The sequence below is a fragment of the Callospermophilus lateralis genome, chromosome 2 (genome assembly GCF_048772815.1).
Source record: "Callospermophilus lateralis isolate mCalLat2 chromosome 2, mCalLat2.hap1, whole genome shotgun sequence".
Classification (NCBI taxonomy): Eukaryota; Metazoa; Chordata; class Mammalia; order Rodentia; family Sciuridae; genus Callospermophilus; species Callospermophilus lateralis.
Genome location: NC_135306.1, coordinates 201816689 through 201839383, shown reverse-complemented (window position 1 = coordinate 201839383; position 22695 = coordinate 201816689). Strand labels below are relative to the sequence as shown.

The 22695-nt window shown below is 51.8% G+C and overlaps 1 protein-coding gene across 5 annotated transcripts in view; it reads left to right on the top strand.

The window, feature by feature from the left end:
• Positions 1-10216: 10216 nt before the first annotated feature.
• Positions 10217-22695, top strand: part of Ahnak (AHNAK nucleoprotein) — an 89423-nt gene continuing 76944 nt past the window's right edge. For 4 of the 5 annotated variants that reach the window (XM_076847332.2, XM_076847335.2, XM_076847333.2 and 1 more), the window contains exons 1-4: positions 10217-10377; positions 20633-20732; positions 20939-21095; positions 21659-21846. In XM_076847332.2, the coding sequence (XP_076703447.2) occupies positions 20939-21095; positions 21659-21846 (345 nt within the window). In that variant the 5' untranslated portion in view covers positions 10217-10377; positions 20633-20732. The remainder of the gene's footprint in view (positions 10378-20632; positions 20733-20938; positions 21096-21658; positions 21847-22695) is intronic. The other variant, XM_076847330.2, reaches the window with a different exon arrangement.

Below are 22695 nucleotides of genomic sequence, written 5' to 3'. Positions count from 1 at the left end.
TATTTTTTCATATTGAATTGATTATATGTGTTGTAGAACCCCTGAGAGGACCAACTATATTTCCTACAGCTGCTTGAGGCAGGTAGGTAGGTGGCAGTATCCAGCAGGAAGACCAGGCATCTGCTATTTGGAACATTTCTGTTGGCTCCTACCTGGCTTCTGGTGAGCTTTGGTGGTGTGTCTGCTATTTAACAAAAAAGTAGGGATTCAAGATTTCAGTAAATTGCCTGTGATCATCACACCCATCTGAGGTGGGCAAAGGCAGGCTATGAACCTAGCGTGTGTCACTCTGAACAGTACTGAACGTGTCCTGCTGCTTCCTAGAATATCAAATGGTCATAATTGTCATTAACATTCTGGGGCAACCAATAGTTACTGTTTTTTTCCTTTGAGCTTATTTTATATCCTTTTTAGGGATTCTTGCCCTCCTACTTAACTGTTTTCCAAAAAGCAGTGATTGTCTCTCTTGACAGTAAACTATTTAGGTTAAAAATTGGAAACTAGTTTAGTTCATATTTGAGGTACATGCAGAATATTCATGACTGCCTTCCATCTCTGGGTTACAGTTTTACTTATTTTTTTCAGATCTCATGCCCTTAGTCCAGGTACAGAAGTGGGCTCTTGGGTTGGGATGGGAAGAAGGAGACCTTACCAGGCAGAGACCAGGCCTAGGAGCTGGGTAGGAGATAGGCCTATGATCTTTTTTTTTTTTTTTTTTTTTGAGAGAGGAGAGAGAGAGAATTTCAATATTTATTTTTCGATTTTTTGACAGACACAACATCTTTGTACGTGGTGCTGAGGATCAAACCCGGGCCCCACACATGCCAGGCAAGCGCGCTACCGCTTAAGCCATATCCCCAGCCCCTAGGGCTAGGATCTTGACCAGGAGTTTGGGGGGTTCTATGTACCAGTGAGCAGAGATCTCTGCTTCGGAATCCACACGGGTGAGGATGAGTTAGTTTTTGCTCAGGTGTTGTTCCCCAGCAGCTTTTAAGTTGTAGGTGGGTGCAATACCTTTATTTTTATGTAGTACTGAGGATTGGACCTAGTACCTCACACATCCTAGGCAAGGAATCTACCACTGAACTACAACCTCAACCACTTGGCAGCTCGTCCTGAGTTGGAGCCAAACTTCAATACCTGTCTTAATTCTGAGCTTTCTGGTCTTAAAGCTAGTATTTGAGTGCTAAATGCTGGCTTGGGGTGTACCCTTTGCTTATTGCTGGGACCTCACCAAACCTGTCAGACTCCCTAAATTCCGTTTCGTATCACACCCCCTTCTTTGCTTGTGCAATCTTCACTCTCCCATGTTATCTCCTTAGTCTTTCTAGTAGCTGAAGATTTGGGCAGGAGGGCTGTTTTGGGAGGAGATTTAGATTTAGGAGGCAAGCCAGACCCTAGGAGGGTGGTTCAGCTGTGGAAAAGAAGTTATGCCTGGTGGGCAATTGCTTAGGCTGGAGCCAGGACAGTTCAGGAAAGAGTTTAGCATCAGGAGTTTTGATGAATGGGGTGGGAGTAGGAAAGGAGAAGCACATCTGGAGTTGGTTCTGTCCCCACCCTACCCCAGGGAGGCCTGAGTCACAGCACAGCCAATTTGGCCTTCCTTAGTCCCAGAGCATCTCACTGGAGACTGGCCTTTCCCTGCCAGGGACAGCCAATCAGCTGTTACCATTTCCAGGCACTTTTTCTTGCTTACCAGGGAGGTTCATTACCTAGAGCTGAAGGCCTGTGTGCAAACTGGCAAAGGCTGGGGGACCCAAAAGGAAGCAGGTGTTGGGAGTGGGTTAGGAGCTGAAAACAGGGTGTGATCTTGGAATACCAGTAGAATGAGGGAAGAAGGAGGCCATTTCATCCACTTACTGGGCAAAATGTCAGGTTGAAAAAAAATGTTGAAAGAAACTGGAGAAGGCCCATGGGCTCAGGGTTACAGTTGCCTCAGGTGGAATCTTTATAAACACTGGAGTGTGAATGGGAAGCTTAGACTTGATTCAGTTAGATAAACTAGTAGATACTGGTTATAAGCAGCTAGTTCAGCTTTGTTGGAAATTATGCTTTAGTCACTTTTTTAGAAAGTTAAAACCTTTAAAGTTCTTCCAAGAAAGACCTAGATTGTCTTTTTTTTTTTCCTGCTTTGAGCCAGAGCTGGACAGCTGCTACTCTCCCTGGGTCAGACCATCCCACCAGCTGCCCACATGCCCCAAATGTGCCACTTCCTCTTTTGAAAGATGGGGGGAGGGTCGAGAATTTGAAGGGAGAGGAATAAAGTGCTTCGGGCACTCCACCCAGTCATTTCTGAAATTAATACTGCAATTTTCATGGCAACTACCACTTTGTCCTCAGAACACAGAACTTTCCCTCCACACACATCAGCTGGTCTTTCTGGGTGATTGTAGCTTCCTGGTCTCCCCCACTCCCTGGTGTACCAGTAGCATTCTGTGACTTCCCCAACTTGTTTTGGCCTCTGCATGTTTGAATATAGTTCTGGGGTACCCACCCTGTTTTCTTCTTCCCCTAAAGCTGCAAAGCTAAAATATTGGCGCTCCTGAAAGGTTAGAAAAACTGTGCCACCTGCTCTTGTCTGTTTGCTCTATTGGGCTGGCATGGCTCCCAGATTAGGCCATGGTTTTACTCCAGAGGAATTACTGGGATGTCCCAGTGCCTCAGCACCCAAGGGTTGGGTGGAGAAGGGGAGACAGGGGTGGCTAATGGGCTTTATTCGCTAAGAGGGAGAATATCTTGGACAGGTGCTACTGGTTCGGTGGCAATATCCCTCATGACATTAGATATTTGAACATTCTGGGCCCCTTGCCCTGTCCTACTCCCTTTTGTGTGCGAGTGGTGCTGGGGATTGAACCCAGGGCCTTGTGCATGAGAGGCAACTGAGCTGTATCCCCAGCCCTCCTACTCCCTTTGTTTTCCTGATTGCTCCGAATTCCAAGTGGAGCCTGTTAACTCTACCTTTTTTACACAATGGTCTTGGGCAGTGTGCAAATCAGGGCCCAGATGGTCAGTTAGGCTTTGGGGCTATTTCTGATAGTATCTCCCATGGAATGTGCCTCTACTTCCAGCTGCCCCCTCCCCTCCGCTGCAGCAGCAGAGGCAGCTGTCATGTGAAGGCCTCTCGCTGGCTCAGCCCTTTTGCAATAATCTGGCTGGTGCTGCCAGGATGGGGGTGAACAGTGAGGATGGGCAGAGCCGAGGAGAACATGACAGGGCAGGGGAGCTGTTTGGAGGGTAAGGAGGGTGATAGCCTTGGGGGAAGAGGGATGACAGAGGCCAGGTGGGAGGAGTGGAAGCAACTGTGCAAGCCAGGGAGGCAGAAAGATGAGCTTAGGGCTCCATCACAGGAAGTGGGGGCTGGACTTGGGCTGGAAACTTTCTAGGTGTAAAGGAGGGTTGGTTATAGCGGGACCCTAGCCAGGCATTCTTCAGGGAGATCCGCATTTCCCTTGACTCACAGGGAAGCCACGGGGCACTTTCTGGCCAGTTCTCTGCCATGTGGGACCTGAGTCATCGAGTTGCCTAGGGTGTTGGCTGCCCTGTGGTGGCAATGCCTCAGACCTGTCCTGCCCCACCCCACCCATTCACTCCTACTGTTAGGACAGGGGTTAGTGAACACACCCCTTTTATCCCACTCTGCAATAGTAACTATCCATTTCTTTGACTCAGACTTACAGAATGTACCGTATGCCGGCACTGCAAGAGAGACAATCTGGAGTAATCCTTTATTTTACCTGTGAATAAATGGGTCCAGGAAAGGGAAGTGACTTATCAAGGGGCACATCCAAGTCTCCCCACAGTCCTTGCAGCCCTTATTGAGTCAGGTTTGCTCCTAAGACCAGGAGGAGGGTGCTTCGCTCAAAAGCTGAGGAATAACTATGGTGGATTCAGCACACTAGTATCAGGGAGAGTAGCAAGCAGTTGAAGGCTTCTGAGAGCCCAGAGCTCCGTGGTAAGAAGCATAGACATGGAGCAGGTACCCATGCAGGGTGAGCTGTGGCAATCCAAGTCCTGGAGTGGGCAGAGGGCACAGGGCAGGGCGTAGCAGAGGCGGGACTTTGAGTGACAGGAACCTCAACTATGTGGTGACTCAGGTTCTGGGCAGCCTAGGCCCTTCCTTCCCTGCTCAGCGTGATCTCCTTAAGCTGGACTTGGGGAAATGTGAGTAGAGAAGGGAGGGAAGTCCAGGCTAGTATCCCTTTCCCCTGGAAACTTGGGAAAAGGCAGAGGAAGTTGGGAAGGATGGCAGGAAAGCAGATTCCTAGGTAGGGGTGCAGAGGTTAGTGTTCCCCTCTTGGCCCTCCCCACCCCCAAGCGGCTGCTCTGTTCATTTCTGCTCCCTCCCTCAGCTCCTGTTTACAACTCTGCCCGCCCAGTCCCCTGCTCATTCTGAGCTCTTCTGTCTTCTCTGCCTCCCTCCCTCCTTCAGAGATTCATACAATCATATTTTGCCACTTCCTTTCCCTAATCTATCTTTCTTTTCTTTTTCTTTTTCTTTTCTTTCTTCTTCTTCTTTTTTTTTTTTTGTATTGGGAATTGAACTCAGAGGCTCTCTACCCCTGAGCTACATCCCCAGCCCTTTTATTTATTTACTTTTTTAATTTCGAGACAGGGTCTCACTAAATTGCCCAGGCTGTTCTTGAACTTTCAATCTTCCTGCCTCAGCCTCCTGCGTCTCTGGGATTATAGCCTGCACCAGGGCACCCAGCATTCCATCATCTTTTTTTTTTTTTTTTTTTTAATTTTAATATTTTATTTTTTAGTTTTCGGCGGACACAACATCTTTGTTTGTATATGATGTTGAGGATTGAACCCAGGCCGCAGGCATGCCAGGCGAGCACGCTAGCGCTTGAGCCACATCCCCAGCCCAGCATTCCATCATCTTAAGGGCATGACTATTATTTTTTCCATGGCCCGTGTGGCTACCTGGCTTCCTGTCTCTGCCCAGTTTTTCTCCTTTCTTCTGCGTGGACAATCTTTCTTGGCTTCCCTTCCTCCCAGGCTTTGTACTCTGAAGACAGAGCCCTGTGTCTCTTGTTCTCTAACTGGCTCTAATTTGGGGTCTATTTGGACCTGAAGATTTCATTTGCACTGAGTGTCATAGAAGAGTTTCAAGCGTTGGCTGTCCAATCCGAGTAATTCAGGAACTCCTTATTTGAAGTTTGAAGTTTAATTCAGGCTGGACTTTGCATTGAGTTTGGGAAGGATGATTTTATTTGGCTTCATATTTGAGGGTTAGGGTGAAGAGTTCGGAATTTGAGAATTGCTAAGGAAATGTTTGAATTCTTGAGTCATCCAATAAGGTTGCTGTTTGGCTGGGGAACATGACAGATTAGGAAGTGTGGAGTGAACGGGAAAAGGGCCTGTTTGGCAGAGAAGCTAATACCAGGGTTGGTGTGGGGTGGAGCTGGGGTCTGGGAGATCCCCAATGGCCTAAGAAGGGTTGATAGTCATTTCTCTGCTGCTAAGGACGCTGTGTAAGGGAACTTTCATGGGGGGGGCGCGGGGAGTCTGTTTTACAGAGACTGAGAACAGAAGGCACACTTCACTTCCTTTCTGGATCACACTTTTAAAAGCTGAGATTACCCTTTGAGCTGTCAGCCTTTTTCTTCCCTGTAAATTGCTGATTTCAGAAAAGGGGATTGTGGCAAGAAGGGAGGGGAAGGGGAATCCCCTGACAAGAGGCTGGTCCACAAAATCCCCTTTGTGGTTACTATGGAAACAGGCATAATAGGAACAAAACAGAGGCGCGTTGCCTGGCAACGGAGGAGCCCAAGGTTCATCATACACAAACTCACAACACGTATATTTCAGGGAACCCCCAGGGAGGGAGGAAGCGTCACTTCTGGGGAAGCTGGGCTATCCCAGTGATGACGAGTCCTAGAGCTCACCTAGCTTTGCCAGTGAGTCTGGACGACAGGGGTGTTAGACACCTCTGATGGCTGGTGGAGAGTGCTGGCTCAGGGCTGACCTCCCCATCTGGGTGTGTATAAAAGACTATAACCTTTCATTTGACAGGAGTGTGAAACCTTGGAGAAGACTTTTTTTTTTTTCCCAGTGTTGGTCAAAGAGGACTCTTAACAAAGTGTGTGAGTGTGTGTACATGTACATGTGTGTGGTGTGGGGGGAGGCAGCAGTGTAAAAGACCTGGTTTTAAAGAAAAAAGAGTTTTCAGTTTTTCTCAAAGTATAAGTCCCTCAAGAAATTCAGAGGACAAGGTAAGAGTGATCAGAGCCATTTCCTTGGGGACTGAGTGCCTCCAGGGCAGGGATTCCATCTTGCCAAGTTCTCTTTTACATCTTACGCCATCACCACAGGTCCCTGACCCTGTATGGAACATACAATAATGTTTGTGCAGCTGCAAGAGAGACCGACACATAAGAAAATTGCTTTCCGGGAACTGAGAGTCCCAGGAAACTAATGGTGTGGGATGCAGGATGCTGCTCTGGGAGAAAGAGCAGGGGCTTTGTGATCAGTTATGTCTGGAGTTCATTCATTCGTTCATTCATTCATCTGTTGTCAAAGGCTGGGTAGCTCAGTGGTAGAGCACAAGCTCAGCATGTATGAGGTCCTGGTTTCACTCCTCAGCACCACATAAATAAATAAACAAACAAATAAATAAATAATATTTTTTGGGAGGTACCAGCGGTTGAACTCAGGGACACTCAACCACCAAGCCACATCTCCAGCCCTATTTTGTGTGTGTGTGTGTGTGTGTGTGTGTGTGTATATGTATATATATATATATATATATATTTTTTATTTTTTTTTAGAGATAGGGTCTCACTGAGTTGCTTAGTGCTTTGCTAAATTGCTGAGGCTGGTTTTGAACTTGTGATCCTCCTGCCTCCACCTCCCGAGCCGCTGGGATTACAGGCGTGTGCGACCACCGAGAAATAAATAATAAAACCTGTTCCTGAGTGATTGCTATGTACTCACCACTGCTCTAGGCATGGGGCATACACAGCCGGAAAAAACCTCTCTCCTTATGAAGCTTAAATGCTAGTGGGAGCTTTGACTCCTGCTTCAGTCAGTTGTGTGACTTCACAGAAATCACTAACCCTCTCTGAGACCATTGCCTCCCTCACTGGGTGCTTCCTTCCCAGGGTGTGTGAGGATTGAATGAGCTAATATATGAAAATATATGCTATGATGCAGAAAGAAAAAAAAATCACCATTACAGTAGCTTTTTCGGATTTGGAGTGGAGGGGTGCTGCATTAGGCAGAAGAAAAAGGTTTGGCAGAAATTTCTAAAAGTTTGTCTCCACTTACATTATCAAAATCCTTTGAAAACATTCCCCTCCCCTGGTCTGAGTAGGCTGATGTAGGAAATCCCAGTTCTGGTTCCAGATCATGGTTTTTAGAGACAGTGTGGAGGTTACCCACTCTCTACTTTCCTAGGACTGGGGCAGGAGCCAGTTCCTAGAACCACCCTCACCAGGTCATCTTGTTACCCTTATTCCTGAATGAAGTACCTGGCCAGTGACCCCTGTTCTATGCCTGCTCCAAAAGCCCACCTCACCATCCTACCTTCTTCCCTGTTGACCAAGAAGGTGGCCAGAACAAACAAAGGAGCAGATAAGTTGGCTCTGAGCCCAGGAAGCTTGCCTCTGTTCTTTTGTTCCTGGGGGGCCTGATGAAGCTGAACTGGGGTGAATGACGTCCAGGCCCTCCCACTTCCCATGTCCCATGTCCTGTTCTTTCTTTCCTATCCAACCTCCTTTCTCCCCCTATAGCCCTCTTTGTGACACTTGTCACACCATAGCCATCTTTCTGAAAACTTGGAGTGTAAATTGATTCCCATTTTAATATGTACTAGGAGACCTTGCTCTTTCAAGGAACCAAATGATGATTCATTTCAAAGTTAAAAAACCTTTAGTAAATTATTAACAGTGCTTACTTTGTGGGAGAGGGACTTTTGTAGAGAAGGAAGGAAGGCATTTACTTTTTATTATACATTTCTATATTATTTAAATTTTAGGGACTGGGTGTAGCGCAGGGGTAGAGTATATGGAAAGCTCTGAGTTCATTTCCAACACCAAATTAAATAAGTAAGCAAACACCCTCCCCCACAAAAAAACAAAAAAACAAAGCAAACTTCACCATTAGAAAAGTATTGATTTTATTTTTTAAAATGTCAACAAGGGGCTGGGGTTATGGCTCACTGGCAGAGCGCTTGCCTAGCACGTGTGAGGCACTGGGTTCCATCCTCAGCCCCACATATAAATAAATAAAAGTATTGTCTATCTACAACTAAAAATAAAATAAAAATGTCAACAAGGATTAACTGATTTGTAGGATTATAGGCCAGTTTATCTTTTGGGGGAGTACTGGGATTTGAACCCAGGGACATTTTATCACCAAGCTACATCCTCAGCCCAACTCTTTATTTTTGATTTTGAGACAGGGTCTCACCAAGTTGCTGAGACTGGCCTTGAACTTGTGATCCTCCTGCCTCAGTCTCCCAAACTGCTGGGATTTCAGATGTGTGCCACTGCTCCTGGCAGGCCACTTTATCTCATTCTTGGTTTATGTTTATGAAACTGAATAAATATTATATACAATGAAATAAAATGCAAAAAGATGTCAGTAAACAGCTGTTAGTTTTTATTTTTAAAAAAGTTTGTAAGCTTAAAAGTTGAGACTTTTTTTTTTTTTTTTCCTTTAAGTGAGATTGGTGCTAGGAAAGGAGTGCAGGACAAAATGGGAGAGAAGGTGATTTTTCAGGACAGTCTGTGTCTATCTATGACAGTGTGCTTGTGATGTGCATAGTGAGGCTGAGTCATTAAGTAAATACCTCTTTGTGTGTGGGTGTGTATGTGTGTGTATATGTGTGTGTGTGTGAGTGGGGGGGGCTGGTGCCCAAGTCTCTGCATCTTTGCATGTCTATACCTGTCTGAAGTCTACATACGTGTTTCCACGTCTGTGTGTCCATTATTTGCTTGTCTGCATTTCTGTGGCTCCTTTTGCTGTCTCTTCCCTCCCCCACCGCTACCCTGTGAGGGTAACTGGACCTGCCTACAGCCCCCAGGGCTGGCAGCAGACTTTGCTGCTGGTATTTTTAGCCTGTAAACATGTTTGCCATTTCAGAGGACAGGGCCAGGCTGGTCTCAGCCCCAGCCCACTCAAGATCCTGCAGCCAGTAGGGTGCTCATGCCCTGGCCAGGTATTCTCAGTTTCTGAGCCTGAGGTCTCCTTTCCCCAGCATTTGGGAAGAAAGGGAAATTGGAGTGGGTAGTAAATGGCCACTTGGTTGGGGGGAGATAAGTGGACTCATAAGGGAGAAGAGAAAGGGAATGTGGAGGATGGGGTGTGTAGTCAGAGGCCCCTATACCCCATCATTAAGCGTTTAATAAAAAATCTCCAAGAAGTTAGAAGTGGCTGTGGGAAATGGCTGTAAATTGGGATACTCGCGTCCTGCAAGTGCAGAGATGAGAGAGGGGTTGGGAAAATCCAGGAGGACAGGGAAGGCAGAGGAAGAGCTGAAGCCCAACACCAGCTTCGTGGGGCGGGGGTGGGGGGCAGTTTGCAGAGGAAGGTGGGAAGCCCCGTCACTTCTCTAAGGGCTGCAAGCCCGACTCCGGGTGTTGCTGCCCCATCTGAAGCAGCACTGTAGAGCCTGGGGCATCGGCGACCCTGATTCTTGGAGGGTGGGACCAGCGTCTCTAAGTTGGTTCCATAGGGGGAGAGGATGAGCGGGCATCATGAAAGTCTGAAGGCAAGAAATGGGTGCGGCTGCAGGGGAGTTTGGGAACCAAGCGAAGTGTCTGGACGAGGGATGAAATCTTGCCAAATCTGAGATAAAACTCAAAGGTCCGTGTTTCAGGCTGGAGGTCGCGAATGAATCATCCAAGTCCCCAATAACTCTGAGTCCCTTGGCCCTTCCTGCAAAATGGGTTGACTCTCAATTCCAGCTATGAGCCCAGCGTGCTTCCAGGAGGTTTTGGTCGATGAAGCCACACACTCCACTTACTAGAGGAGGGGAGTAGATCCTGGCTACAGGGGAGGGCGCAAGAGACGGGGGAGGGGAGTAGGCGACATCTCCTTGTTCCTGCGTCCCCTCCGTGCCCCTCCACCACACCAACCTACTCCCGGTCCCTCGAGTGTCCGCCTCGCTTGCTGGTCTCAGCCCTGCTCGGGCCCCGCCCGGCCCCGCCCTCTCCCCACAGCTCCGGACGACCCGCCCGCCCGAGCCGGAGTTACAAGAGCCGCCTCCGCGCGCAGGGGCCCGGCCACTCGGAGCAGCTCTGCCGCGGGGACTGCACCGCCCGCCCTGCCGGACCCGCCCCGACCGGGGCTCGCAGCAGTCAGCAGCCACAGCACCGCGACCTCGGGCCCCGCGCTGGCTATGGCTGTGCCCCGGGGCTGAGCGCGCAGGTAGGGGCGCTTGGCGCACCGTGGCGCGATCGGGGGCCACTGCACCCGTAACCTGTGGGGGAGGCGGGTTGCGGGGCTCCATCCAGGCGCATTGAGAGTGGTGTCACTGTGAGAATTTACAGGTTGGAGCAAGCTTGTCCTCCCGCAGCCGCCGGGGGGGCGACGCGTCATGCTGTGGGAGCGGAGCTCTTTTGGGGCACAAGTTGGGCCAAGTTGGAAAATCGCTCCGAAGTCTGCTTCGCTCCACTCCTATTTCTCTCAGGGGTGGATTGTTGTCCCTGCCGCACGGCAGGGCGCCGTGTTTCTGGCCTGGTCCCACCCCCTCTCCTTGGGGCGGTGGCTCAGCGCGCCTCTCCGTTTGTATTCCCTGTTTATCGGAGTTTCCGAGATCGCAGCCGCAGTCCCCCGGCCCCTCCCGGCGTCCCTGAGCCTCTGCTCCGTGCGCCCCCTCCGCTGTCCTTCCTTGCTGCCCGCACCTCCGCCCCTGACTCGCGTCCCGAGTCCTCCCGGCCCCACCCAGTTCTGTACCACGAGCCTCTCCTTTTCTCGCTCCTGGCGGCCCTCCGCGCCACCCCCAGCAGCCCCGCCCTGCTCTTGCCCCTCCGTGTTCCCCGCTCCAGAAAACTCCCTTCTTCTTCCAGGGCCGCCGAGCCTGGAAGTTTGCAGCGCTCCTCCCGACGGGATGGGTGGGAGTGGGGGTGGGGGGTGGGGAGCATAATTAGGGAGATTCCTGCGTTGGGGTGGGCGGGAGGGGGGGCGTGCAGCCACACAGCCCCCAGAACCGCCCCTTCCCCTCCAGAGGCGGCGCTTTCTCCCCCACCCAACTCCCAAACCCGTCCGGGCGGGATGGCCCCCGCCCCAGCGCTTGGCTCCGCGCCAGCAGCCTGAGGAATGTGGTGGTTGGAGCCGGTGACTAATTCAAACCAGAACTTGGGGAGGAGTGGTGAGGGGCAAAGGGGAGGGGGAAAGGGGCTGTGTGTGGGAGGTGGGGGCAGAAGCAGGGCTTGGCGTAGGAGGAGGACTTAGCTGCCCTTGCTGGACCCCTCCACTCAGGCAGCGCGCGCCAGGAGAGAGGGCCCGGGGGCGAGGTCCCGCTGTGGGGCTGGAAAGGCAGCATGCTTTAGGGTGTGTGCAGAGAACTGTGTTATGTAAGGCTTTCCCATGCAGGGAGGGGGTGTGCAGTGTGTGAGGGCCTGGCCCGCCCCTGGCAGGGCTGGGCGCCCCCTACAGTGCCAGGTCTGGGGTGTGGGGGCACAGATCCTTGGCGACTCTGGCCGGGAGGGACTTGTGAGTTGGGTGAAGGTTGTGCCCCTTGCGTGGGAGGGGAGCTGAGGGGGCCGATGAAAGACCTGGGGGAATCTCTCAGTTCTGAGCCTCGACAACCAGGTGGGGATGGCTCTGGTACTTCTGCACTGTGTGACCACGGAGGGATTGTGCGAGTTTCGTGTGTTCTATTGCGCGCTTCTCAGGGTGTGGCCCTGGGCGGAGGTGAGAGTAGTGGCGAGGTGCTCCGGGGTGCTTGCACTCGCTGCTGAATGCCCTGCTCTGTGGAGGGATTTGGGGAAAGGCAGTGTGAAGGCTTTGAGGTCCTTAAAGAATGACATGGGATTTCCCCAGGAATAGGGGCCCAGATATCTACCTCTGTCCCCAGCATATCGCTGGGCTCCCAATAAATGGTTTTGAAATAGTTCTCCCCATTCGAATTTAACCTCTCACTGCAGGGTCTAGCTTCACCTTCTCTCCTTCCTAGCAGCACCTAGCACATGATAAGTGTTGGTTGATTTTGTGGGATCCAGTGATCTCATGGGTGCTGTCCTGATAGGTGAATTTGAGGGAGAATGGGGAAGAAGGGAGAGATTGATTTGGGAAGCATTTGAAGGTTTCCATGACTGTACTGGGTGTAATTGAGGGGACTAGATCTCTCTTTGGTCCATGCCCCAGGAGAGAAGTCCCTGAGCAGGGTGTGGCACTCTTCTCTTTCCCAGGCTTCCTTCTCTGCCTGGGGGGTCTTTGGACTGGGGCCTCATCTAGTGGGCAGAGTGTGCAGACTGGGGAGTACAAGGGAGCCCCAGGTTTAGGAAGCACCTTGTTCTGAGCTGTGAGCTGTGCAGTAAGAGAGGGTGGGAAAGGAACTGGGACTACCAAAGCTGAGTTAGCAAAGCCTGCAGGCCCTGTGGGGCGGATGGGAGATGAGTGCTGGAGGATGTGAGTCCTCTAAAGTCCTTGTCCCTAAGAGAGTATGCACAGGGACAGTGTGAGAGAACAGGACACAGGGGCAATGCAAGACATGCAGAGTTTAGTAATGCTGATATGGCAGTCAGGGGTCTGGGCCTGGGCAGCTCCTTGAAGAGATGACCCCACAGAACTGGGGACACAGAGCTGCCAGCCAGAGGGTGAGGCTACAGGGCCAGGGCTAGGGTCAGGGTGGGGGATGAGAGAGAGTAAGTCATAGGAGACTGGTGAAAGAGGAAAGCCACCATCAATCAAGGGCAGGGAATGAGCTGGGGGTCCCATGTCACCTCAGTCCCAGGGAGGCCCCTGGTAGAGGCCCCTGGGCACCACCACACTGGATTCTTTTGCTCAAAGTGGAACTGGCTGGTGAACCCTGGCAGTGCACACCACCCTGAGCCTGAGGAGCTGGTTTGAGGGGTTGGGGCAAAGCTGTGGGGGTGGAGGGGTGTGTGGGCTACTAGGGTGTGGCTACCACCTCCTTTAGAACTTGAGAACTGCCTAGGGACAGAGAGGCAGACCAGGAGAGCTAGTTCCACTCCTGATGGGAACTTTGCCTGGACGCCCCCAGGTTTCTCTCCCTGGAGTTGGGCTGACCATGTGCTGTTGCACACTTAGGTTTGAGAAAGGGAGATGGCCGCTGGAGAGGGTTTAGAATGTTCGATTAGGTCTGGAATCCTTGTTACTCCAGAGGCTGAGGCAGGAGGATTGCAAGTTTGAGGCCATCCTTGAAAACTTTGCAAGACCCTGTCTTAAAATAAACAATAAAAAGGGGTGGAATGCAGCTCGGTGTTAGAGTGCCCCTGGGTTCAGTCCTCAATACAGGGGGGAAAAAAAGAAAAGAAAAGAAAAGAAAAAGCAAGAGAAAGAGTGCCTTTAGCTTGGGTGGTGGCAATGGGAGTCTAGGGCCGTTTGCTCTCTCTGCCTGCTGAGGGCTTTAGCCACGCTGCCAGGGACTTACATTTCACTGGGCTCTACCAGTGGACAGTCTAGCCAGGCTCCTGAGGCTTTCTGAGTTCAAGCAGAGAGATTTCCTTCATGCCAGAATGTGTCTGAGGGGGTCCGGGGGCACATAGTGGAGCCACAAGGCACCACAGGAATCTGTGTATGCATTTTTTCTTTTTCTTTTTTGCAGTACTGAATTGAACCCAAGGGCACTTTACCCTTTGAACTACTTCCTCAGTCCATTTTTTGTTTTGTGTCAGGGTCTTGCTAAATTGCCCATTCCAGCCTCAAATTTCTGTTCTTCCTGCCTCAGTCTCCCGAGTCACTGGGATTATAGGCCCTGTATATGCATTTAAAAAAATATTTATTTTTGGGGCAGGGATTGTGGCTCAGCGGTAGAGCGCTCACTTGGCTGGGACCCAGGTTCGATTCTCAGCACCACATAAAAATAAAGGCCATTGTGTTGTGTCCATCTACAAAAAAAAAAAAAAAAAAAAAAAAAAAAAAGATTCTCTCTCTCTAAATATATATATATATATATATATATATATATATATATATATATATATATTAATTGTGTGTGGTTGGACACAATACCTTTATTTTATTTATTTATTTTATGTGGTGCTGAGGATGGAACTCAGGGCCTCGCATGTGCTAGGTGAGCACTGTACTGCTGAGCCACAACTCCAGCCCCTGTGTATGCACATTTTGATGAATTCATCCTCAGTTCCTACCCAACAAGGCTTGGGGCTGGGCCGTTGTAGCTGGTGGTCTTGGGTCCACCACTCTTAGCAGTGCAGGGATTGCAGCTCTACTGTGCCCTTGGGTCCCTGTGACTAACTGTGTCACAACCTCTGAATTTCTTTTTTCTTTCTCCCTTGCTTCCATAGTGGGGATGGAACCCAGGGTGTCTTTGAGCTACAGCCCCAAGCCATTTTAATGTATTTTGAGACAGGATATGGCTAAATTGCCAAGGCTGACCTTAAACTTGCGATCCTCCTGCCTCAGCCCCTGAAGTTACTGGATTACAGGCATGTGCCACTCTGCCAAGCAGCAGCCTTTGAATTTGAATGAGATTTGCATCATTGCCTGTGAGTGGGTGTCCCATTGGTTATACATAGGGATCCTCACATTGTGGTGGGCCTGGTGGGCCTCTGCTCGCCTGGTGGGGTTTGGAGGGCCTGGGTCATGGCAGTCTGCCTGGGTGGTGGAGGTTTCCTGCTGGCTGCAGAGGATGTAGGTAAAGACTGGAGTTAGCCTCCCTTGTCCCAGAGGTCCAGGCCCTGGAATCTGTGTGCAGATATTTAGGAGAGGGCTAGGGAAGCCCTGCGAGTGAGAGGCTGAGAGAGGCTGAGCGAGGCACTGCACACGTCCTGTCAGGGAGGGGCATCCTGCCAAGTCCCCTGGGGCCTGAGCGGAGGTTCTAGGGGAAGGGGAAGTGCCTGGAGCAGATCCTGGCTACAGCTATGTGTCCTGACTGGGCTGGGGGGCGGCTCTTTGGCCCTGCCCGGCCCTGCGCCCCTGCACTAGTGTGGTCTGACCACTGGGGGGCGAGCGCAGAGCACTGTCTCCAGAGCTGGCCAGGAGGGGATGGAGGGCAGCCTCCAAGCTGTGCTGACCCCTCAGGATCAAGGCAAGAGCTTTCTTCTTTACTTCCTCTCCCTGCCCTGAAGGGCACCCCACCTCATCAGTTGGTGTCCTAATCCCAGTGGTCCTGGGTAAAGGGCCATTCTTCCATGTCTCTGTGGTCAGGTGTGGGAGTTCCCATTGTACCATATAATGCTTGTCCCCAAGTCTCCGTCACAAGGAGGGTAGGGATGTCCCTCTGGGCCAAGGGAGGAAGGGGGAATCTCCCTCTCTGCTGGAAGTGGGAACTTGGACTTTACAGCTTGGAACTTGCTGGGGGCGTGGGAGACAGATGTGTGTGGCCAGGGTAGAGAGAGGTAAAGAGAGATTTCAGGAAGCCGCCAGTTGGCTGCGCTCCAGGTAGAGAGCTGCCCTGGCTGTCAACAATCGGAAAAGCCACACTGGTGAGGGTCAGGGAAGGGGTGTGGGGAGGGGATGGGTAGAGCGATGAGACTGGAAAACTTTCTCCAGGTAGGAGCTGTGGGCCGGGCCAGCTCAGCCTCCCACCCACAAGGTTAAGTAGCAGGGTGGCAAGATTGGCAGGTGCGCACACAGGGAAGTGCAGACTCAGGGACACAGCACCAGGTGAGCAGGTAAAGGGTCTCATGACAGGTGTCTGCTGTGAGCTGGGCCTGTGGTCCTGCTCTGGGCAGTGAAGGGTGGGGAGCAGGGCTGATGAGGGTCTTTGAGTACCTGCTGTGTGTGTGAGTCCTTGTATGTCTTTCTCTGAACATCTTTCCAGGGTCCATGTCACCTGTATCTTGCAATATGTTGGTCTGATTCTCCCTGATAATTCCACCCTCCCTTATAAATTGAAAGTGCCCCCTTGGGGCATACTGCCCAGAATCAGCTGGGTAGATTTGTGAAGGTTCCCAGTGCCACTTAGATCACTGCTCACTTCTACTTCAAGTAGAAAAGGGTATGCATCCTTGAGGGTACATTTTGAGGCTTAGATCCTGGGAAATGCCACCTCTGGGATGAGGGTCTGCCTGCCAGGGACATTTCCTTCTCCCAAGGAGTGGCAATGCTTGCATTACCCTGTGAGTGCTTGCCTTTAGAGTGAGCCTGGTGCCAGTTCAGCCCCAGAAGGAAATGGTTCTCTTTCCCCCACCTGTTGGGGCCCAGGATAAACCTAGAGGTGAGCTGGGTCCTGGGAAGCTCAGGGTTACTGACTCCTGGAGATGCAACTTCTATGAGTCCCAGAATCCAAAGGCCCCTCGAATGCAAGGCGCTGGGACCCCAGCAGGGCCAGCATGAGGCTGGTGTGTGGGGAGGGGCTCTGGAGGCTCCTCTGTCTTCCTGTGGGTCTGTCCCTCTAGCGTTCGTTCTTTACCCTCCAGCTCCGGTCTCACTTCTGATATCTCCCGCATGCATCTTTCTCTGTGGTTTCTCATCCTGTGTATTTACTTGTGCCTTCATCTCTTCTTGAGTGAAAACTGTTGGCGTTGGAGTCAGAGAACCCTGGGCCTGCAGGGCAGCTCAGTCATCTGACCTCTGATGCCTGTTTTCACATCTCTAAAATAAGGATCTTAATTCTCACCGCATAGGGTTGTTTGGGGACAGACTGAGACCCCAGGCATGGGATATCGCCAGCACAGTACCTTGCAGGCAACAGTGCAGAATTCTCTGCAGAATTCTCTCTCAATGTGTGGCGGCAGTCGGATGAGGTTAGGAGGGTTCTTTCAGTCTTCCCATGTGGAGCTTTCTCTTCCTCCTTGCTCTGGGGAGTGTTTATGAGGGCACCCCCCCTCCCCCGCCCTGGGTGTGTCTCTCTTCTTTGAATATCCACCCCACCTCCTGGTTATGAGTGTTTGGGGCTTTCCCTGTGGTGGAGGTCTCTAATTCTGGACTTGAGTCATTGCACGATCAGGACAGGGACTGCTTCTCTCTGGCCCTGTGTCTACGATGGGTCGGTTGGCTTGGGTGTGAGCTGCTGTGCTAGGTGGAAGTTTTGCTGCGGCTGGTGTCTTCCCTGCCATGTGGGAGGGGGTGCCTCTCTCTTCCTTGAAGTGTTGCCTTCTGTGTCCAGCCTGTGTAGGTGGATGCGAGTCATGTGCCCCTCGGGTGTGCATCTTTTCTTCAGGTTAGAGCATTCAGGCATTGAGGCCCATGGGCTTCTCAGGGAGTGTATCAGTTCCTGTCATCTTGACGCTGAAGCTGATGCAAGGCTGTCTTCAGCTGCTGCAGCAATTAGCCTAGGCCCCCTCCCTGGCTGGCTTCATGAGATCTCTGTCGGGGAAGAGGCCCGGTCCCCACTCCTCTGAGCACTGGAGAAACAATGCTCCTCCAGAAGCCAGCCCTAGCAGAGGCCCTTTGGGCAAGGATTCGGCTTCCTGGGCATCTCCTGGGTTGGCTCAGTGTTCCCCCAGTCCATGGTGGTGGGCATGGCAGAGCCCTGCTTCTCTGTATATATATTCTTTGAGGTTTTGAATCATAGACTGGCCCGTTCTTCCATCAGGGCTTCTGGCCTGAAACCCGCTCCGTCCGTCCCTGTAGTCTTGAATGTGTGTCTTCTCAGCTTTGCAGTCAGAGCGCCCTCAGGATCTTAGTTCTTTTCTGACCTAAGGGGTTTTCACTCCACCCTGCTCTTCCTATCACAGAGAACACCGTGAGCCAGGGTCAGGTGGGCTATGAGCTAGCAGGCCAGGGTTCCAGGACCCCAGCACTGCTCCATTCTCGCCTCTCTAGACCTTGTTCCCCCATCTGGTGGGCTGTCAGTGCTGTCCCATAGAACCCCACAGTGGGGGAAATCTAGATCCATGCCAGGATGGGAGCCAGTAGCCTGAAACGTGGTCAGTGAAACTCCTGAAATGTGGCTAGTGCCATGAATGAACTACAGTTTTAATGTAATACGCCACCATGTTGGATAGCCTGACTCTGAGGCCTCTAATAGCCCAGAGGCTTGTGATGCTTGACGGAGGAGTGCGGAATTCCCCAGAGCTCCAGAGAACTGCCTGGGGGAGAAAGCAGGACAGAGCCCTCTGCACCCGGGAAGCCTGACTAAACCTCAGTTGCGTGGGAGGAGGAGACGGAAGGACCATCTGCGCCTGGTATATAGGCTCCAGGGACAGGGGAGAGACCAAGGGCTGGGACCCACATGCAGGTCCTTGCCATCATGGCTTACAGCTTCTGTTTGCATCCCATGCGGATCCTCAGCTGAAGGGCCCAGATCAGCTGAGGGGGGAGCCCTTGCTGGCTGGGTCAGGAAGGCATGACCGGAGCAGCAGTGGGGTGGTGGGCAGCATTACCTGGCGAGGAAGCTCTCAAGTGCCTGGCCAGGACCCACCTGCAGCCTCAGGTGCAACAGCTTTAGTCTTCCCAGGCTGCTTACCCTTCTCAGAGTAGCTTCTCCCTCTCCTGGAGGCAGCCTGGTTGAAGCTCTTGAGCTCCAGCTTTGTGCTTCCAGGACTCCTGTCTAGGGTCCCCGTCCTGAGGAGCTAACAGGAGCCCCAGCCCCTGTGGCACCTGGGGGTCTAGAGGAGGAGGCGTGTGCAGATCGGGTTTTAGGCGTGACCCTTTGCCTGTCTGGAGCTGTTGCTGCCAGCCGCTGCCGGTGACTCACTGGGGAAGGAGGGAGGGTGGGGCTGACATGTGGGCGAGGGTGAGCTGGCTGCTTTCTCCCCGCCGCCTGCTGCTGGCTCAGCACCAGGACGCTGGGCTGAGAAAGGGGCCCTACTCAAGGAGGAAGATGGGTGCTGGGGAGACCCGAGGGGGCTTCAGAACAGAGGGGTCTGGGCTGGAAACTTTTCACCGTCGCTGCCTCTGCCTGGCTCTTTATCTGCAGGGCTGGCTTCTTAGCACTGGACTTAACCCAGAAGGTGCCCTTTAAGTTCCAGTTTTGCTGTTTCACATTGGAAAGGGTCATGGCCACTTCCTGCAGTGGCCTCTCTGCCTGTTGGGAAGGGATGAGCTGTTTTCCCCGCCCACACCTGTGCCAGCAGGCCCTCCGAGGCTTTGCTCGCCCCTAGTCAGCACCTGTGTCCATGACAAGCACTGCATTTATGAGTTTGTCAACTGGGAGAACAGGTGTGGAGGCCTAGGCTGGAGGGGGCGAGGGGTTGTGTTTACCTTTTCAGCCACGTTGAGATCTACCTAGACTGGAACTGCTAAGTACCTGTGAATTTCCAAGAGTCACAGTCCTGTAGCACCTTGAAGACCCATTTATAGTCATTTCTGAGAAGGTTCTCAAGCCTCTGGAACATTCTGAAGCTAAATTGGTTACACCCAGAGCACCTCAGTTATAATTTATATCTGGGACAGGATCTAAGTGTTTTAAATTTCCATATCTGGCACATGGAGTGCATTCAATAAATGTTTAGAGGATGCATGAGTGGCGTTAGGTAACAATCTCATGCAGTATGCAATTAAGTGCTGGGCTGGGCTGTGTTTATTCCTGACTAGAGTCTTTTGCAGCCTCTAGTACAATGGTGGACATTCAGGAGGTGATCAGTAGTTATGTATTTATTGATTGGTTGACTAATTCTTGATGCAAACAGCTTCAGGGTGGAGCTCTGGGTGAGGCTCCCCTACACAATTTCAGGGGTATGCTTTTGATGGCTGATGCCACCATTTTGTGAGGGTGGCTGTAGTTCCTGGCTGTACCCAGCGTTCTGCCTAAAGTCTTATCAGGGTGCCACTGCAGCTGACAGCTCATCCTGTCGCGCGGCGTGACTTTACTTAAGGACCTGGCTCATGGTTCAGTGTGGGCAGCCAGATGGGTCTCCACTCACCGTGGGTCTGAGGCAGGCTTGGCTCTACCCCAGCCTCTTGGTTTGGGCCCCTGCCTGTTGGGACTAGGGCTCCTTTTGTTCAGGTAGCGGCAAGACTCCTAGAGTTCCCGTCCGGCGGGGATTCCTCTTGGTCCTGAGGTCCAGGTTAGAGATGATAAACTAGCATATTGTCACTGGGACAGGGAGCATTGCCATCCTCACCTTAGAGGCCCCTTCTGAGGAGTCTCATGTCAGACAAGATGTGGTTTAGGGGAGCATTCCAGATGCAGGTTGTAGACTGGTATCATTGTTCTCTTGGAGTAAAGCCTGGATAAACTGGTCTCTCAAAACTTCTGTCTCCATCTGTAAAGTGGAGACAGTAATGTCTCCCTCCAGAAGCTGCTGTGGAGACTGATGAGCATGTGGTGTTGTGGAACACCTGTGCTGCCAGTGCTCGCTTCTCTTTCCTTCACACCTCTCGGAAATCCTTTTTCATTTCCATTTTTGCAGATGAGGAAAGGGAGGTTCAGAGAAGTCAAGTGCCTTGGCCAAGGTCCCACAGCTAGGACGAGGCAGAGCCAGGATTTGAAACAGGGTCTGGCCTCCTCTCAACCTACTTTCCGTGATACCAGGCTTGAGAGTCATGGAACTGCTGACTGTAGTGGGGGCTTGGCCTGGGGGACAGCCGTTGGTCAGGGTTTCAAGTGAGCTGAGTGTGAGCATCTTTATGAATTTGTCCCTAGGCTGTGTGACCGAGATTCCCCACAGAGAGACTGAGAGGAAGAAAGGAAGGAGGGGCGGGCTCCTGGCAAGGCATTCGCTCCTGAACTGAATCCTGCAAAGGTCAGTAGGAGGGTTTGTGGGTGGAGGTGACAGAATGGGGGATGTTGGGAACCTCTTGTGGCATTGGGAGGTTGGGCCCTGAGTGGAAGGGACAAGGGGCTGGTCACCTCCTTTTCACTCCCTGGAATCCTGAATCCATGGCTTTCTCATGCCCTCATGTCCTCATGTCCCCACTGACCTGAGCTCCATTTCTCATCTCTTCCCAGATGGAGAAGGAGGAAGAGACTACCCGGGAGCTGCTGCTGCCCAACTGGCAGGGCAGCGGCTCCCATGGGCTGACCATTGCCCAGAGGGATGACGGTGTCTTTGTGCAGGAGGTGATGCAGAACTCCCCTGCGGCCCGCACTGGGGTGGTCAAGGAGGGTGAGTGTGCATTGGGTGCCAGGAATTGGGGGTGGGTGAGGGTGTGGAAGGACAGGAGAGAGGGCAGGGAGCAGGCACAAATGGGCAAGTGGCTACAGAGGATCCAGTCCCAGCACCTCAGGATGGTGGGTACCAGAGTCTGGCCCTTTCTTGCCTGTGGACTCCTGGGAGGCTGTTGTGGGGGTCATGGAGACGCAGCTTTGGAAATAGTCTTTCTTTTCCTTTCCTTTTTTTTTTTTTTTTTTTTTTTGAGGTTCCGGACACTCTTATCACTGAACCACATTCTTAACTGTTTTTATTTTATTTGGAGACAAGGTCTTGCTAAATTGCTGGGGTCTTGAACTTGCAATGCTCCTGCCTCAGCTTCCCAAGTTGTTGGGATTACAGGTGTGTGCATCCGCACCCAGCAATAGCCTGAGCCTCGGTTTCCTCATCTGTACATTGAGTCTTACCAAACCCTCCTGGTGCTCATGAGGGTTAAAGCAATTCAGTTTACATGCCCAGTGCATGGCTGTTTCCCTGAGATCCTGGGTCTTACCTGTTTGCTGCTCTTTCCTGCTCAGGGGACCAGATTGTGGGTGCCACCATCTACTTTGACAACCTGCAGTCAGGCGAGGTGACCCAGTTGCTGAACACCATGGGGCATCACACTGTCGGCCTGAAGCTGCACCGCAAGGGGGATCGTTCCCCTGAGCCTGGTCAGACCTGGACCCATGAAGTCTTCAGCTCCCGCAGCTCAGAGGTGGTTCTGGTGAGTACCATGTGGCCCATTTGTGCCCTGAGCTCCCCTAGACCACACTGGCCTGTTGGCCCCATTTTATGAACCTTCTGTCTGCTTCTTGGACTTTCTTCTAACTCCTCCTCTTTTCACCTTTCTGGGCTCTCTTGGGCCCTTGGTTAGCCTGTTCCTTCCTACTCCTGTGTGGCATGTGGCTGATGCTGCCCGTCAGTCTTCCATCAGTCTCTTGAGAGTGCCCCTGTGCCATGGCATGGGAACCAGCTCATGAGGTCTGGGCCTAGACACCAGGAGGAAGGTTGGCCACTTTGCAAGCTCTTTGAATTACTTCCCCCTTTGTTTCACAGATACCATTTTTCTCTGTGCCTGTAGGAATGCTTCTCTGCTTCTTCTGATGGCTTGTTTATTAAGCAGATGACAGCTCCTCAAAGTGAAAGTGGTAGCCAAAGCACATCCAGGCTCTTGGGCTCAACAAGTGCATTCCAACGCAGGGCCTGGGAGCCTCTTTTTGATTAAACAAACAACCAGTGAGTTGAGAGTTGAGAGCTGGTGGGTCCCCCATCCTGTCCCTGGGACATTCCAGGTTGAAGCTCTCTTGGATTATAGGTCCTCCTCCAAGACGGCGGGGTCCAGGAGTCTATCCCAGCCTCTCCATGGTTTTTGATACCAGAATTTACCCAGATCATTTCTGTTTTCCTCCTGTGATGTGGCTGTCAGCTCCCTTCTTCAGTCCCTTGTGCTCCTCTCCAGGAGGCTCCCTGGACCTTGGTTATAGTCCCAGCTCCTTTGGGAAACTGGCAACCAGGTTGTCAGCTAGGCTGTGGCCGGGCATCTGCCAACTTAGGCAGGCTCTGCTGCAACCTC